This window comes from Pistacia vera, unplaced genomic scaffold (assembly GCF_008641045.1).
Source record: "Pistacia vera cultivar Batoury unplaced genomic scaffold, PisVer_v2 Contig896, whole genome shotgun sequence".
In the NCBI taxonomy this organism is placed as follows: domain Eukaryota; kingdom Viridiplantae; phylum Streptophyta; class Magnoliopsida; order Sapindales; family Anacardiaceae; genus Pistacia; species Pistacia vera.
In genome coordinates this window covers 669,669-688,348 of record NW_022196774.1, presented here as the reverse complement: position 1 = coordinate 688,348, position 18,680 = coordinate 669,669, and the positions used below count along the sequence as shown (strand labels likewise).

Genomic DNA, 18,680 nt, shown 5'->3' with positions numbered 1-18,680 from the left:
CAAGATTTCTCCGCTTATTATAAATATATAAAATGTGGTGACACCATGTTATGGCGAGATCACTGGCTTCCGCAGGGTCCTCTGTGTGACTTGCTCCCTTTTAGAACCTTGACTTCCACTGGGTTGCCGTGGGATGCTCGGGTTTCAGACATTATTCGAGATGGTTTGTGGGACTTTCCTTCAGGCAGTTCAGACCTTCAGCATATCTGGGACTCTATTACAGTGCAGCCTTCAGCAAGTCATCCTGACCATCTTGTGTGGAAGGGTCATCCATCTGGACATTTCTCTATTGATTCAGCCTGGAATGTGTTGCGAGACAAACGAGATGTGAACTCGATTCATCATCTCATATGGTTTCCAGAGCATATTCCAAGTCACTCTTTCATTCTCTGGCTCACTTCTCTTGGTCGGCTTCACACCATGGATCAGCTCAGCTCTCATGGTGTCATTACGTCCTCCCGATGTGTTTTGTGCAGATCAACTACAGAGACCCATGACCATTTGTTTTTCAGCTGTGACTTTTCCAGTTATGTTTGGCAGGAGGTCACTACCAAGACGCTTTCTACATGGCCTACTCTCTCCTGGCTCCCTCTACTCCAGTGGGCTAGCTTGCATCTTCAACGAAAAGGTGACTTCAGCCACCTTCTTTCCCGGTTAGTCCTTTCAGCCACAGTTTATTTCCTATGGTTTGAACGGAATAATCGCGTGTTTCGTCAGCATTGTAGCTCTCACAGAGATATTGTCTTAGCTATTTGTGATCTAGTTCGGGCCAAGATTTTGGGTCTAGCACTTAAGTACGAGATCTCGCCTCAGCTCCGTGTGATATGGCATCTTCCTGACTAGCTTTGTAAGGAACCTGCATGCTCTTTTGTGCCGGTTTGTCGCTTTGTGTTTGTGGTGAGCCTGCGTGCTTTTTTATGCCGGTTTGTGGCTTTGTGTTTGTGGTGGGCCTGTGTGCTCTTAATGCCGGTTTGTGGCTTTATTATTTATGGCATTTTCCTGCTTTGTGGGGAGCCTGCGTGCTCTCTTTTGCTGTTCATGATTTTGTGGGTTTTCCCACGGGTTCTTGACTGACAGTTATTAGTCATCCTTTTGGGGTATGCCCCTCGTATTTGTATATTTTTTGTCTTTTATACATACTTACCTTATCCAAAAAAAAAAAAAATATATTATATGGTTGTAAGAGTTTCCTCACAACCATTATACATACAATCATTAATAATATGAAAATTACATAAGATGGAGTTAATTAATTATTAGTAGGGAATTTGACATTGAGATTGGCATGAGATAAGGCCTTCTGACAACATTTTGAATTATATCGACAACAAAACTAGAATTCCAGCTTCACTTATTTCAATCAATGTACCAACAACTAAAACCACCATTATTATCATCTTCAACACAACAGCCTTCATCATTGAGCTTGGAGCCACTAACAACTCTTTTTAATGCATGAATATGATAGAATAAATGAACATGTATGTATATATAACATAATCCTTACTATACTTAGAATAATTAATTAACTGCATTTCTTCACATATTTTTTTACATTTAAAATAAGTTACCCATTAACCACAACCACCCTAACAAAACTAATTATGTAACATATTATACTTGATCATCTCAAATCCCTATTTATTATTCCTGGAAATAAAACATTCCCCTGAAAATCTTTTTATAAAATATTGCTGTCACTCTCTCCTCTTACACTATATATAATCAAATAATTTGATTCAAATTCCAACTTATAAATATGTGTGTAAAGAGTTTTTTAAAGCTAATTTTTGCACAAAATTTAGTTGTTACTTATATATCCTGCTTCCTTGCTGATGAAATGATCAATGAATATCCTGTAAATTCTAACAACATACCTTACTGTGAATTTTATATATCAAGAATTGGGTTTAGGTATTTTTTGTTTAATGAATTCTGCAAAACTACAAAGTGACTTGTTGAAAGTTGAAGCAGAGAACGACGAGCTAGAATCAATATAATCTTTGCCACCACATCATTCATCGTCTTTTCTTTAAACATTATTGCATTGCTGTGAAGGAAACCGTTAGCAAATCACTTCACATTAATTTTCTATCAAATTGACTTGATGAGCATGGGCGACGTGAAGTTGATTGGGTCAACTATAAGCCTATTCTGCAATAGAATTGAATGGGCTCTCAAACTTAAAGGGGTTGAATATGAATACATAGCAGAAGATTTACAGAAAAAGACTTCAATTCTTCTCAAATCTAATCCTGTGCATAAGAAGGTTCCTGTGCTCGTTCACAATGACAAACCCATTGCTGAATCACCGGTAATTTTGGAATACATAGATGAGTTGTGGACGGAGAAGCCTTTGTTGCCTGAAGATCCATGTGAAAGAGCCTTGGCTCGATTCTGGGCTAAATTCGGTGATGAAAAGGTTGGCGAAAAACCAATATTTCAATAAGTCTTAATTGTTTATAAAAATAAATAAAACTATTTCCCGTCTTTATAATTAGGTTCATTAATTTGTGTTCTAAACTTGCATCTAAATGTGGTTGAAACTAGTGTTGAGCATGGGAGCATATAGAGCTTGCTGGCAAGAAGGAGAAGAGAAGGAGAAAGCAATGGAGTGTGCAATAGAGTCTTTACATATCTTGAGAAGTTCATTGAAGGAAAGAAATATTTCGGAGGAGAAGAAATAGGATATTTGGATCTAGTATTGGGTTGGATCCCTCATTCGCTAAACATAATGGAAGAAGTTGGAGAAATGAAGGTTGTTGATGCAGAGAAGTTTCCTTTGATTCATGAATGGTGCCACAACTTCAACCAAATTCCATTCATCAACCAATGGCTTCCCCCAAGAGAAATGCTTGTCAACTATTTCACTGGTAGGATAATGTACAGGCGCTCCTCATTTGCAGCCAACAAGCAATGAGATGATTTCAAGATACAACATTAAGAATTCCATTGATATATTCAGTTTCAATTGTAATATCTTTATAATTGATTTTGGTGGAATTGTTACTTTAATTTCTTAATTTTATTTTCTCCTCAGCAGTTCCATTAATGTCGGTTCTATCTATATGCAAGTAAATAACTCTTTTATATCAAGGCTGATAATATTCTGCTTAAAGAGGATTTTGAGCATAAGCTCTCTTTCAAAGGAACTCTTATACTGCTGGCATGGTTATTACTTACTTCGATCTTTCATACTATTTCTTATTGCAAAATGAATTAGTTGATGATAGCTTGATGTTGAGTTTACAGTCAAGTCAGTGTGAGCTTGCCTGGGGACTGGGGTAGATGCTGGTAACTACTAACTTCAAGCTAAGGATGTTGTGAAGGGTAAGATGGTTATTTGCATAAAAAGAAACAGATTGTTAGCAAATCACTCCCAAAGAACACACCTTACTGTAAATTATACATATGAAATGTTGGGTTCAGGTATTTGTTTGATGGATTTTGCAAAAATACAAAGTGACTTGTTGAAACAGAGATCGACTAGCTATAATATATAAAATATTTCTCACATCACCTTTTATTTTATAGTTCAAACACATGATTCATGAAATAATCTTCATTGTCATTTCTTCAAACATTATTGCAATGGTTGCTTATAAAAAAAGCATATGTTTTACTAGTAAAGGAGAACCATAAGCAAAGCACTTGACATTTTCATATCAAAGTTTATGAACATAAGCTAAGTGAAGTTGATTGGGTAAACTATAAACCTCTTTCTGTACAAGAATTGAATGGGCTCTGGAGCTTAAAGGGGTTGAATATGAATACATAGAAGAAGATTTACTGAACAAGACTCCAATCCTTCTCAATTCCAATCCTGTGCATAAGAAGGCTCTAGTCCTCCCCCACCATGGCAAACCCATTGCTGAATCACGCGTAATCCTTGAGTATATTGATGAGTTGTGGAAGGAGAAGTACCCTTTGTTGTCTCAAAATCCATGTGACAGAGCCTTGGCTCGCTTCTGGGCTAAATTTGCTGATGAAAAGGAACGTCAAAAATATATATATTTCAATCAAGTCTTGCTGATGATTGTAATTGTAAATGCCTCTAAATTTTGATTGAATTTAGTGTATGATCACTTGCTGGCAAGTAGGAGAAGAGAAGGAGAAAGCAATGGAGTGTACAATAGAATCATTTACATATCTTGAGAAGCAAATTGAAGAGGAGAACAAATACGATATTTGGATTTTAGTATTGGGTTGGATCCCTCACTGTCTTAACATCTTGGAGGAAGTTGGAGAAATGAAGGTTGGTAATGGTGAGAAGTTTCCATTGCTTAATGAATATGGTGCCACAACTTCAACCAATGCCTTCTCCCTAGAGAAGGGCTTGTCAACTATTTCACTGGCAATGTGAGTCACAAGCGTTCCTTATTGGCAGCCGACAAGCAGTGAGGAGAGACTATGACTTCAAGATAGAATTGTCACGATCTTGAGAATGCTCACTTTATCCATAATTCAGAATTCCATTATTGTTCCAGTAGTCAAAATTGGAGTCCTTTTATCTAGAATTTTTCCTGTTGAAATTTCTAGCTGCTCGGAAGTCCAGGCCGCAAATGTTGTTAAACTCAAATAATTGTTACTGTTGGAATTTGGGAGTGACAAATCAAACTTGCACAGCTCAAAAAGGTCGTGAACTACAGACAGAAAATTAAACTTCTTCTTTTATTAATCTGAATAACTCAAAATACATTGAAGACTCTCATCTCTTTTTTAGGAAGAGACCACAATTGAAAAACTACTTTATTCTACTCAAACTAAGGAAGGGAAAAATACATAAACTCAAATTCTTATTCCTAATAAACTCAACATAAAAGGAAACAATTAAACTTAAACTCCTAAACTAAACTAAAACTCTAAAACTAGAAACTAAGTCCAACTCTTCACGTTTTGCGCCCTCTCTTGCGCATGCCTCTCTTCTTTCTTTCTTTCTCTCGCTGCGGCGACCTTTTCTATTGTCGCAGTGATCACCCTTTTTGCTTCACGTTCTCCGCTTCATTAAGTTCAATGAAAAACTCATTGAACTTAATGAAGATTTTTGGCAGTTCATCGTTGATATATTTTTTTTTTATAACTAAGCATATATACAAGCAATGTCACAAATATAACATTGAAGGTCAGCTCCAACAAGCTATGAACAAAATTATAACAAGCCACATGTTGAGATTTGAGAGGAAATGAAGTCAAACAATTGAAGAGAAGAAGAAGAGAATTTCTCATTCATATTCACGTGATTCTGTACAACTTATATATATATACATACAAGCATTCGTTTCTGTTATTCAGAAAATAACTAACTTACTAATCTAACTAACTCTAACAAACTTCCAACTAATTATGCCAGCTCTGCCTTTTAACAAACTTGAGCTGACTAAGGTGCCACGCATTTATTCTAGCCAACTTGTCCTCCAACACTCCCCCTCAAGTTGGCATCTTGTAGATATCTTTCATTCCAAGTTTATCAACTAATTTCTCATGCTGTTGTCTCCCCAATCCTTTGGTCAAGATATCTGCCACTTGTTCTCCATTGCAAACATGTTCTGTGCTTAACGTTTTGTCTTGTATTCTTTCTCTTACAAAGTGGCAGTCAATCTCAATGTGTTTCGTTCTCTCATGAAATATTGGATTCGCTGCAATTTGTAAAGCAGCTCTATTGTCACAGAAGAGCTTTACATGCCACATGTTCTCCAGATTTAATTCTTTCAGTAGTCCTAATAGCCAAACTATCTCTACAGTTGTGCTTGCCATGCTTCGATACTCTGCCTCTGCTGATGACCTGGACACAGTGCTTTGTTTCTTTGTTTTCCATGATATGAGAGATTCACCTAACTTCACACAATATCCAGTAATAGATTTTCTACTTACTGGACATGCAGCCCAGTCAGAGTCACAGTAAGCTATTAGCTCCATGCTGCTATTCGATGACATCAGAAGTCCAAGTCCTGGACTCCCTTTAACATATTTAACAATTCTCAGTGCATCCTCCATGATTGCTTTGGATTATGCATATGTTCACTGAGAGTTTGTACTGAAAAACTAATATCTGGTCTTGTCATAGTTAAATAGAGAAGTCTGCCTATTAGTCTCTTAAATGTAGAAGGATCTTCCAACAACTTATCTTCTTCTGTTGGTGGATATTTCTGATCATATTCAAATGAAGTAATTTTCTGATTTTGCTCAAAGGGAGTTTTGATTGGTTTAGCATCTCCCATTCCATCTTCAGAGATCAATTCCAAGGCATATTTTCTCTAGTTCAACACTATGCCTTCTTTGGATCTAGCCACTTCAATTCCGAGAAAGTATCTTAATTCTCCCAAGTCTTTTATCTTGAAGCTTCTCTGCAAGATGTCTTTCAAATGTTTGATCATTTCTTCACAGTTTCTTGTTATTAAGATATCATCTACATAAACCAGTAGAATGACAGTCTTGCTGCCATGTTTTCTTGTGAACATAGAGTAATCATGCTTGCTCTGAATGTAACCATTTTTAATCAAAGCTTCAGTCAGCTTTAGGTTCCATTGCCTGCTGGCTTGTTTCAAGCCATAAAGACTTTTGAGCAATCTACATGCCTTATGCTTCCCCTGATTACGAAACCCCTTTGGCAGCTCCATATACACTTCTTCATGCAGATCTCCTTGAAGAAATGCATTAAAAACATCCATTTGATACAATGGCCATTGATAAATAGAAGCTAAAGCTAAGACAGTACGCACTATCACCATCTTTGCAACTGGGGAAAATGTTTCTGTGAAATCAATTCCTTCTTGTTGGTTGTAGCCCTTGGCTACAAGTCTGGCTTTGAAGCACTCAAGAGTGCCATCAGATCTGTATTTCACCTTAAAGACCCATTTACAGCCTATGGCTGCCTTGCCAAAAGGAAGAGAGACTAACTCCCAAGTGTGATTAGCTTCCAAGGCACTGATTTCAGCTTTCATGGCTTCAATCCAGTGAGGGTGTTTGACAGCCTCCTCATAAGAAAAAGGTTCAATATGTTTAGACATGGAAGCGAGGAAGCATTGATAAGAACTAGCAAGATGATCATAGCAAATATACTTTTGAATAGCAAAGTGAGCATGAGGGGAGACATAGTCTGTAAGCCATAATGGAGGCCTGGTGCTTCGAGAGGATCTTCTAGGAGCTGGAACGATGACTTCAGGGACAGGAATATCAGGGGAATTATGAGAAGAAACATGAATGTCAGGAGCATCAAGAGCTGGTGGAATAGAGTCAGACAACTGATGCTATGTGTGAGTGATAGGAGACTCAGGGGGCAGTGTATGATTCTGAGGTAAGAAATGAGAATCAAAATCCAAAGTAGTTGTGGGTTCTGATGAGGGAAATAATGTTGGAGATGGAATGGCAGACTGAAAAGGAAAAATATGCTCCATGAGTTGCACATCTCTACTGACAAACAATTTTCGAGTGGTAAGAAAGAGGAGCTTGTAGCCTTTTTGAGCCGATGAATACCCCAAGAAAATGGAAGGAATACTTCTAACACCTAGCTTATCTTTAGAAGTGAAGTTGGCAATATAGCATAAGCATCCAAAAACCTTGAAATGCTCAATAGAAAGAGGTCTGGAGTGGAGAATTTCGCATGGACTCTTGTTAGAAAGAACTGAAGTGGGCAGTCTATTGATGATGTAGCAAGCAGTAAGGATGCACTCACTCTAGTAAGATATAGGAATGTTTCCTTGAATCTTTAATGCCCTGGCCACTTCAAGTAGATGTCTATGTTTCCTCTCTACTACACCATTCTGTTGAGGTGTGGCTACACAAGAACTTTGGTGAACAATCCCCAAAGAAGTAAATAAATCAGCACATTGTGAATTAAAAAATTCACTCCCATTGTCTGATTTAACAATCTTGATAGAGGCAGAAAATTGATTATGTACAAGAGCAATAAATTTCCTGAGATGTAGGATTGTTTCATGCTTATGTCGCATTAGGAAAATCCAAGTGATTCTGGTGAAGTCATCAACTAAAGTTAAGAAGAATTTGTGACCATTATGTGTAGGCTGAGAATATGGTACACATACATCCATGTGAATTAAAATAAAAGGTGCAGAAGCTTTGCTATGGCTTGCTGTGAATGGCATTCGAGTTTGCTTGGCAAGAGGACAAATATGATAATCAAAACCATGGTCATCCTTAACAAAAGCATGTTTGATTGCAGAATAATATTTGAGTTTAGAAAGAGGTACATGCCCCAATCTTTTGTGCCATAACTCAGAAGAACTAAGCATACATTGCTTGGTATTATTCGAAACTGGAAAACTTGGAACAACAGCATGAGAAACAGCATCAGTTGAAGATGATCTATGAGAAACAGCATCAGGTGAAGATGATCTTGAATGAGCTAAGTCTGATGATGATTGTGGCAGTAGAAAGTAGAGGCCCTCAATTTGTCTACCAATCCCCTTCACCTGCCCATTTGGGAGGTCTTGAATTACACAAAAATCAGGAAAAAAAGACACATAACAAGATAAGTCCTTAGTGAGCTGCAACGGAGATCAAGTTAAACTTGAAGTCAGGGACATAAAGAACATTGGTGATTTTTTGAGTAGGACTAAGGAAGCAAGAGCCTATGTGAGAGACTTCTGATACATGACCATTTGGGAGTCTTACTGATGGAGATACAACAGGAGAAATCAAGTCAACTAACTGCTCAAAACAGTGTGACATGTGATGGCTAGCACCAGTGTCCAAGATCCAAGATTGCTTTTTGCTAAGAGAAGAAAGGTAGCATTGTATACTTGCGATGTTAGCACTAAAATCAGTCAAAGGAGAAGGAGATGTGTCCCTGTGCAGCAGCTTCAAGATCTCAACATATTGCTCTTTTGTAAAAAGGGCTGATGACTTTGACTTAGATGAATCTGGTGCTGAGGAAATTGCATTGCTATGAGTATCTGCCTGATCATTAGAAGTGACATTGTGAGCAGCAAATGATGGTTGATATGGTCCTTTATTCTTAGTGAACTTAAAGTCAGGAGGATATCCAATCAACCGATAGCAATTCTCCTTCTTGTGGCCTTTGACACTACAATGCTCAAACACCAAATTCCAGTTTTTTTTTGGACTTGGTTGATTGATGTGAAGAGGAAAACAATACAGTAGACTCTAAAGGTGTATCAGCTGGTGGATGTGTGTTGATATTCCTCTGACTTTCTTCAGTGATTAACATAGAGTAGGTCTGATTAATTGATGGTAAAGGTGTCATCATCAGAATTTGTCCTCGGGCTTGAATGTATGTCTCATTCAATCCCATTAGAAACTGAAGTAGTTTCTGACTTTGCATGTGATCTACATATGATTTGGACATGGCACAGTCACATGAAGGCAGTTGGATGATGGAGGAGTACTCATCCCATAGCAATTTCAACCAAGTGAAATATCCTGATATTAATAAACTTCCTTGTGTAAGAGTAACAATATCTCTGTGCAATTGAAAAATTCTTGAACCATTGACTTTATCAAAATGTTCTTGTAAATCCTTCCAGACCAAATGAGCGTTAGATGCATACACAATACCACTTAACAGCTCTTTAGTTATAGAATTCATAATCCAAGACAACACAATGGCATTACACCTATCCCACTGCTGATGCATGCTTGCTGAAATTGAAGTTTTGGTGCATGATCCATCTATAAATCCTAGCTTGTTTTTTACTAATAAGGCTATTCTCATTGACCTACTCCAAAGAGAGTAATTATCTACACCAATTAATTGAAAAGATACAAGGATTGAACCTGGTGTATCAGAGGGATGCAGGAACAGGGGATGATTGAAGTCAATTGCATCCACCTTTTGAGTAGCTTGTCCTTTTGATGAATGCGTGTTTTGACTTCAGTTGAGCTATTTTCTCCAGTTGCCATGAGTTTGATGTTAAGCGAAATTATCAAGAATCAAAGATTGGAATTCGATTCGGTTAATGAATCAGAAGGAAAACAGCAACCTCTAGAAACGTGAATCGAATGAATCAAGACTGATTCCTGATTGATTGAGAAGAAAGTAGATTGAATTGAGATGATTCGAAGAGTTGAAGAATCAAGTATTTTGGCCCTTATCGAGGCTCTGATACCATGTTGAGATTTGAGAGGAAATGAATTCAAACAATTGAAGAGAAGATAACTAACTTACTAATCTAACTAACTCTAACAAACTTCCAACTAATTACGCCAGCTCTGCCTTTTAACAAACTTGAGCTGACTAAGCTGTCACGCATTTATTCCAGCCAACTTGTCCTCCAACACCACAACAGTTAACTTGAAAGGAAAAACCACTGATCACAAGTAGGAACGACAACAGTGGATTTGCCTCAGCTTATTCTTCAAGGATCGGCAAACACTTTATGGTGCATGAAGATTGAAAGTTGTCCCAACTTAGAAGCACTACCGGCCATCACTTCAAAAGCTGGAAATTATAAGATGCTGGAGGTTGTCATCTCTTCCAGAAGGGATCCAACGCCTTAACGCCCTCAGAAAACTAAAGATTAAAGACTATCCTCCTCTGAGTGAAAGCTGCAGACGCGATGGCTCAAAGATTTTTCATGTCCGAGATGTTCATCTTGATGAATAAATGACATCGTCCTGCATGTTTCTCAGGTCCAGGTTCACTTTATCAGTTGAACTTCATTTTTATTAGTTATATTTTGGTTGCATTTTTTTTTCTTATCATTTTAGTTTTAATTTTATTGTGTTTGTTATGCATGCGTGTTCGTTTAAATCTTTTAGGTTATGTAAACTATATCTAGAGGGTTTATTTCATTTTCCTCTATAAGATTGCTTAAATGAAACTCATCCTATCCTTCAAAAAGTATTAAAAAAAAAAAAAATCATATAATTATCAAAAATTCCCTAAAAAATATCAAACCCCTTTATAAAATTATCAAAACCTCTAATATGTTATAGTTTGGATTTACTATATATTTTTATAATTTTCTCATTGGTTTAATTATGTTATGTCTAAAAATCAGGGCTTACGTTAGCAAGTTCCAATCAAAGTTTAGGAAGGTTTTGTGCCGTCTAGGAGCTGCCACGTTGTCCAAAGACAAAAGAAGTATGGATGTCATCAACTTGACAGACTCAAGTTTTGTCTATGAGTGGATGGGAGTCGCCCACATGTCCAAACCCTATGCAATTTGAGGATATTTCCTATGTAATCAGCCAATGGGAAATGCAGTAGGAATTGTACTACACCTACCTACTTGCAAATTTGTAATCATTACCCTAAAACCTTCTACTATAAATAGAGGACTCCCCTCTTATTTTCGGGATTCTAATAAAAAAAACCCATTCTAATTGTAACATTTTATTCTCAGAACATAGATAACCTACGAGAAAGAGACTGACTCAATATTCTCTCTGAATAATCAGTCATTTATATTTTTGCTTGTTGTTCGCTATACGCGATCTCCTATAACCTCATATATATAAAAGAATAGTGGACGTAGGATTCGTTTCAAGCATCCGAACCACTTTAAAAATCATCTTTCATTTACTTCATTGCATTTTTTATTCATATGTACATAATTTTTAAGTCAGCTTAGCTCTTTGTAAGTGCAAATTGTTGGTGTCAACATCTAGCATTAACAAATTATTACTTTAATTTCAATTTCATTAATAATATTGGTGCTATATATGCAAGCAATGATGTAATTAGCTAATTAATTATTTTTAATCCTGAATGAATCCCTCTTTTAATTTTTTTACTACAATTGTCACATCAGTCAAAATTATAATCCTTTTATTTAGAATTTCCCCTGTTTGAACTTTCTGGCTGCTAATCGGTCGTCCAGGCTGAAAATATTATTTTTCTCTATCTTTTATTTTTCAAACATATATGTACGAATTCTCCATGAATGAAACTTCCTTGTTTATCCTTGAAGTCAAAATGCACGGCCGCATATTTTATAGTCATTTGACTTTTCAAACGAAAAACATATAAGGCAACTCTTTGCTAAATACTTAATATTAGATCGATAATCACCAGAAGATAGTTGGAATAAATTGCAAATTGAGTTCACAGTTCATAACGAAGCTTATCAACATGGGTGAAGTGAAGGTGATTGGATCAACTTTAAGCCAATTCTGCACGAGAATTGAATGGGCTCTGAAGCTTAAAGGGGTTGAATATGAATACAGAGTGGAAGATTTAATGAACAAGAGTCCAATCCTTCTGAAATACAATCCTGTGCATAAGAAAGTCCCTGTGCTGGTTCACCATGACAAACCGATTGCTGAATCACTTGTAATTCTTGAATATATCGATGAGTTGTGGAAGGAAAAGTACCCTTTACTGCCTGAAGATCCATGTGAGAGAGCCATGGCTCGCTTCTGGGCTAAATTTGCTGATGAGCAGGTACATGAAAAATATGTTTGATTAATCATGTGTTTAACTTTGTGCTTACACAAGGATTCTAATCTCGTATTTAAATTTGTATGAAACTAGTGTTTGATGGGTGCAATTGGAGCTTGCTGGAAAGAAGGAGAAGAAAAGGACAAAGCAGTGGAGTCTGCAATAGAATCATTTGTCTTTCTTGAGAAGCAGATTGAAGGAAAGAAATATTTCGGTGGAGAAGAAATAGGATATCTGGATCTAGCATTGGGTTGGATCCCTCACTGGCTGAAGGTAATGGAACAAGTTGGAGAAATGAAGTTGGTTGATGGTGAGAAATTGCCATTGCTGAATGAATGGTGCCACAACTTCATCCAAATTCCACTCATCAAAGAAAGCCTTCCCCCAAGAGAAAAGCTTGTCAACTATGTGACTGCTAGTGTAGGCTACATGCGCTCTTTGGCACCCAACAACTAATAATGAGTTGATCTTAACTTACTCTTTATTTTATGGTTTATTGCTTGGGACCTCTTGGAAAGAGGATATATAACTAGGGTTTAATTTGTTGCTTCTGTTCTCCTGTTTTGTTTTTTGTGTTTTAGTTGTTAATGTAAGGTTATCATTCTATGATATAGATAGTTATAACATGTGGCATCAAAGACATTAGACAACCTCAAAATTCAATTCCAGTTAAGTAAGTAGTTTCTGCTGAAGTAACTGCAAACTTAGAGGATGTTAAAAAAACAGGGGAGTTTTAGAGAACCTCTGATGGTAACAACATATAGAAAATGCTCAAAATAGATGAGACTGTTAAATGTACGAGTACCTATATACGCAACTTATTTCCTGAATTTCAATGAGATTGACATTACAATGACTAAGCCGCTGGTGTGCAAATTTTTAGAGGAAATTGATGTATTGACTTGGATAAAATTAACTTTTAAAAGCTAACTCAAAAGATGAGGATATCCAATCTAAATATACATAATAATACCTTAACAATTTAGACTTGACGACAGTGAAACAAATTCAACTTCTGGAATAAATTGATTATATAATATTTGAACAAGCGACATGTTCCACCAAAAATTAACGAAATGGCAAGTTTCCACTGGTTTCATTTATTCTAGATTTTTAGTCTGTTAGGTTATGACCCTTGACAACCTGACAAACATGCTCCTCAGATTTTATAAGTATTTACATATTTGAAAACTCAGATGTGAAAACCTAACAAACACACCCCTGCAACTGCTGTTGCGGCTTCTGCGACTGCTATGGCAACAGCAGCGGCGGCGGCAAGAACTTATTTTTCTCTCTTTTATTTTTTTACTTTTTTCTCCGCCCATCCTCCCCACCCACCAACGCTCGTCAAAGCTCTCTCACCCTATTTCCGTCCGCAAAGCACGCCTCCTCCCCCATAGCCAACAACTCCACCCGACCCACCTTCCGTCCATCTAGTGCAACAGCCTCCCATCCCCAGTAGCCAACTGTTACAGTCCCACCCACACAATATCACCGCATAGAACACAACAAAAAAAAAAAAGCCCTTTTTCGAACACTTTATGCGCAATCGCGAAAAGGTTGAAGGTGAGAGTTTTGGGGAGCCCCAACGACCGGAAATCAACAACACAGCCTCAAAACACTTCAGAAAACCTTCCTCAACGGTCCTCCAATCGAAACAAACAAAAAAATCGAACAAATCAAACCCAATTCATCTTTCACACTCAGAAAACCCTAGGGTGGGGGAGCTTCAATCGCCAGCGAACGATGAGCGAACGGGAATGGGATTGTTAGGGCTTTTGGAGAGGAAGGGTCGGTGGGTCGGTTGGTGGTGACAGCATCAATTTCCGGTGAGAGAATCAACCGGAAAAGCAAACGACACGCAAAAATCCAATTGAGAAGGTGGCCGGCGAACGATGTCCAGGCAGGGGTCGGACGGCAATCGGTTTTGATGAGAGGAGTGAGGTGAGTATTTGGGTGGGAACATGTCTTTTACTTTATAATATTTTACAAAGTCATATTAAGCCGTTGGGCTGTCCACATTAGGCAACTAATAATAGAGGTTGTGGTCTTAAATATTCAAAAAAAATATAGATAGTCTTGAGTTTCAAAGAATAATATTAAGTCATGGGTGTGTTCTTTATGAATTTTGAGTTTATATCCTGTTTTTTCTGTTCCCTGTATGTTGAGTTTCAAGAGTGTAGCTGAATACGCTCAAATATCCATTCTTAGCTACTTCATTTCTCTTAAACTACCTGATTCTCGCTCTCTTCAAAGAAAACATGGCTGAATCCATTCTATTTGGTACTGCCACTGAAATTTTGAAGAATATAGGTTCCCTTATTGGTGGGGAATTGTCGTTGCTGTGGAATCTGGAAAGTGATTTAAGAAGACTTGAGGGAACCATGAGCACCATCAAAGCTGTGCTGTTGGATGCCGAGACAAAGCAGACTCAAGACCATCAGCTGCGTGACTGGCTTCGGAAGCTTAAGGATGTCTTTTATGATGCTGAGGACGTTTTAGATGAATTCGACTTTCAAGCTTCCAGGAGATCACAACAGGGGAGCTCAACATTAAAGGTATGTCGATGCTTTTCAAGCTCCAATCCTCTTAAAATTGGTCGCAAGATCAGGGAGATTAGAGAAAGGTTAGATGAGATCACAGATGATAGGCACAGATTTCATCTTATTGAGAATCATATAGACGTGAGGCATATACTTCCCAAGGAGAGGGAGACTAATTCCTTCTTCCAAGCTTCTGATGTTATTGGAAGAGAGACGGATAAAGAAAACATCATAACCTTTTTGATACAACCAGGCGATGTTAATTTCTCCGTCATTCCTATAGTTGGAATTGGGGGTTTGGGTAAAACCACTCTTTCTAAAATGGTTTACAATGATGAGAGGGCCTATAGGCATTTTGAGTTAAAAATGTGGGTGTCTGTTTCCGACGACTTTGATGTCATCGGATTGATGAAAAAAATTATTTATTCAGCAACACGTGAGGATTGTGGCAAGTTAAAAGCAGATGAAATCCCTAAGCGTTTGCAAGAAATTTTGGTTGGTCAAAAGTTTTTGCTTGTTTTAGATGATGTTTGGAATGAAAAACCAATGAAATGGATGGATCTGAGAAATTTACTGCTAAATGGTGTCAATGGAAGTAAAATTATTGTTAGTACACGCAGTAAAACTGTTGCTGAGATAATGGGCACCGTTTCCCCGCATTTCATACAAGGTCTTTCACTTGAGGATTCTTTATCGTTGTTTAAAAAGTGTGCATTTAAAGATGGAGAAGGGAAAGATTTTCCAAACCTCATTAAAATTGCCGAGGACATTGTCGGAAAATGTAAAGGAGTTCCGTTAGCTTTGAGAACTTTAGGGAGCTTACTTTTTGCAAAAACAGATGAAGATGAATGGTTAAGAATAAAAAGAAGTGACATCTGGCAGCTGAAACAGGAAAAGGAAGACATCTTACCAGTATTGAAATTGAGCTATGATAATTTGCCGTCTCACTTGAAGCAATGTTTTGCTTATCTTTCCTTATTTCCAAAGGATTATATTTATGACAGTGATTACATTACCATACATTGGATGACACATGGACTCCTTGCAACCTCTAATGATGATATTGAAGAGTTAGAAGATGTTGCTGTGCGTTGTATGAAGGAATTATGGTTGAGGTGTTTCTTAGAGGATTTTACAAAACATTATCATCATTTATTTTATAGGTAAAATGCACGATCTTATGCATGATCTTGCAACATCAGTGGCAAAAAGTGAGTGTACTTTTATAAAATCCAAAAGCCAAATAGTTGATGGGAGTGTTCGGCATTTCTCAATTATTGACTCTGATTTCAACCGTCAAAAAGCTTCAGGAGTTCTAGATAATAGATCAAAGACAGTTCGGTCCCTTATTTTTCTGAAAGAATACGAGTATATTGGTGTATCATTTATCGATACATGCATATCCAAATTCAAGCACCTTCGACTGCTATACTTAAACAATACACTTTTTGAAGTCTTGCCAAAGTCTATTGGTACATTGATACATTTGAGATACCTTGACTTATCAGGTAATTGTTTATTGAAGAAACTTCCTGAATCTATTTGCAAGCTTCAGAAGTTGGAGACGTTCAGACTTTTTAGTTGTTCAGGGCTTAAGAAGTTGCCTAGGAATATAGGAAGGATGATCTCCCTTAGGCACATGGAAATAACCACAAAAGAGCGATATCTACGAGAAAATGGAATCGGATGTTTAAGGTCACTTAAAATTTTGACCTTATCTGGCTGCGAGAACCTACTAAGATTGTTTGAAGGGATGCAAGGTCTCACAAGCCTCCAAAGATTGCATCTTGAATTTTGTTCCCTGACCTCGTTGCCATATAGTATCAAGTACCTCAAGAGATTAGAGAAGGTAATGATTGATAACTGTTCAGAGCTTGACTTGAAGATGGAATTTCAAGGAGAGGATAAAGATAACCTTTGCCTGGGAGTTCGAAAATTTATAATTAACAATCTGCCATCGTTAGTGGATTTGCCTCAGCTTATTCTTCAAGGATCGGCAAACACCTTACAGTGCATAATGATGAAAAATTGTCCCAAACTAAAAGAACTACCGGAGTGGCTGCAAAATCTCACTTCACTTCAAACACTGGAGATTTTAAATTGCCAGAGCTTGTCATGTCTTCCAGAAGGGATGCAACGCCTTACTGTCCTCAGACAACTGAAGATTCAAGGCTGTCCTGCTCTGAGTGAAAGCTGCAGACGTGATGAGTGGAAGATTGCTCATGTCCGAGAGGTTCATCTGGATCAATAAATGCCATCACATAATAATGCTTTTTTTTCTGTTGAAGAAAAAGTGATAGCAGATTCTCTTGCTAATGCATTGGTGGCGTGTTGTGTTGCTTCTTTGTTTATTTTTCAAGACTTACATCATGATCCCCGCAGGTTTCCCTTTTCAAGGTTCACATCACTCCAACTTCTTTCTTCTCTATTTTCATTTGTTGGTTGTATTTTATTGTTTCTTACGCATGAATGCTTGAATATTTTATTTTTCCTTTGTACCACTACATTTATCGCATCTAAGTTTCATAACATCTTCTTATTCCCTTTTTTTTTTTTTTTTTTTTTTCTTATTAATAATTTTCCTTCTATGGTCCAGACTTACCAAAAAAATAATAATTACCAGTTAGATTTATTTGTTTATTTTTATTTTACTTGTGAATATGGTTAAACCAGGCCATGAAAATTACAAAGGTGTTTTTCCAGTCAATTCAATTTCCAATTTTCTAATGTTATTAGCTCAAACTTGTATATTCATTAAGTTGTCACAACAGATTTTAGTATTGCAGTTACGTTGTTCAGTATTCAAAGTGAAGCTAAAGTCTTTTAAGTTGTATAAATTATAATCCGACATGCAAAACAAAATGCACTGCCTTGTGTATGTAAAGGGAAGTAGGAACCCTGTTTATACTGTAAGGCTTGAATGTAAAACCAGAGTTCAATCGTATTCATTGTAATCCAATGTTTTGGAGAGGTTTTGAATTGAGAATAATTTGTATTACCTTTTTAACTTCGATAAAGCTGTTAACCAATAACTAATTCTACTCAATATCAGAACTTTTTATCTTACCTGAAATGTGAATTGAATATTGCTTGTGGACATTACTGTATAGATTCCAGAATTATGTGATTAGAAGTTGGAATGGATTGTATTATTTTCAATTAACTTACATCTACGAAGAAGCTAGTTGAAGTAGACAAAAATTTTGGGTGGAGAGAACAGGGGATCCCTCTCTGCCTCACTGTCATGGAATTGGTTGATGCAGAGTTAAGTTCCTATTGCTTCATGAATGGTTGATGCAAAGAAAAGCTTCTCAACTATTTCAATTTTTATAGGAAATAGATGTCTGATTTCCTGAATTCGGAAGACCCTGGTTTTTAAAGACGTGTTGTTTTTTATACAGAAAGAAAGAACTCAGTTTTTTTTTATAGATATGTCATTAACTTTAAAACTATAATTCTTTTTCTTTTTCAGTTATGCCAAACTAAACCATGCACATCCTGACTATGGGTATGCAAATGTTAAAGGTCAAAAATTTATTTGTTTTTCAAGAAACATCCTGCTATACTTTGACAAGAAATGCAATACTTTTCAGAACCCCGCTACTATAAATCAACAAAACAAGGTTTAAAATGCTATACTTTTCATAACCCAACAAGTATATATCAGAAGAACAAGCCTTAAAATGCAATACTTTTCAGAACCGCACTAGTATAAATCAACAATACAAGGCTTAGTTATATTGAAACTAGTGTTTGATTAAAGATTTTCATATCTC

General features: G+C 36.9%; 3 protein-coding genes and 2 pseudogenes across 3 annotated transcripts; all 5 read left to right on the top strand.

Annotated features, from left to right (window-relative positions):
* Window positions 1-2,113: 2,113 nt before the first annotated feature.
* On the top strand, window positions 2,114-2,920 carry LOC116119594 (annotated as a pseudogene).
* Window positions 2,921-3,726: 806 nt separating this feature from the next.
* LOC116119568 lies at window positions 3,727-4,401 on the top strand (annotated as a pseudogene).
* A 7,591-nt stretch (window positions 4,402-11,992) lies between these two features.
* On the top strand, window positions 11,993-12,970 carry LOC116119593 (glutathione transferase GST 23-like). Its single transcript, XM_031405535.1, has 2 exons — window positions 11,993-12,364; window positions 12,455-12,970. Exons 1-2 carry the CDS (start codon window positions 12,053-12,055, stop codon window positions 12,815-12,817), a joined length of 675 nt encoding a protein of 224 aa, XP_031261395.1. The 5' UTR covers window positions 11,993-12,052; the 3' UTR covers window positions 12,818-12,970.
* Window positions 12,971-13,476: 506 nt separating this feature from the next.
* On the top strand, window positions 13,477-17,494 carry LOC116119592 (putative disease resistance protein RGA4). The gene is made up of 2 exons (XM_031405534.1): window positions 13,477-14,305; window positions 14,675-17,494. Exon 2 carries the CDS (start codon window positions 14,746-14,748, stop codon window positions 16,069-16,071), a length of 1,326 nt encoding a protein of 441 aa, XP_031261394.1. The 5' UTR covers window positions 13,477-14,305; window positions 14,675-14,745; the 3' UTR covers window positions 16,072-17,494.
* Window positions 16,073-17,155, top strand: LOC116119567 (disease resistance protein RGA2-like). The gene has a single exon (XM_031405501.1). It carries the CDS (start codon window positions 16,073-16,075, stop codon window positions 17,153-17,155), a length of 1,083 nt encoding a protein of 360 aa, XP_031261361.1.
* Window positions 17,495-18,680: the final 1,186 nt, after the last annotated feature.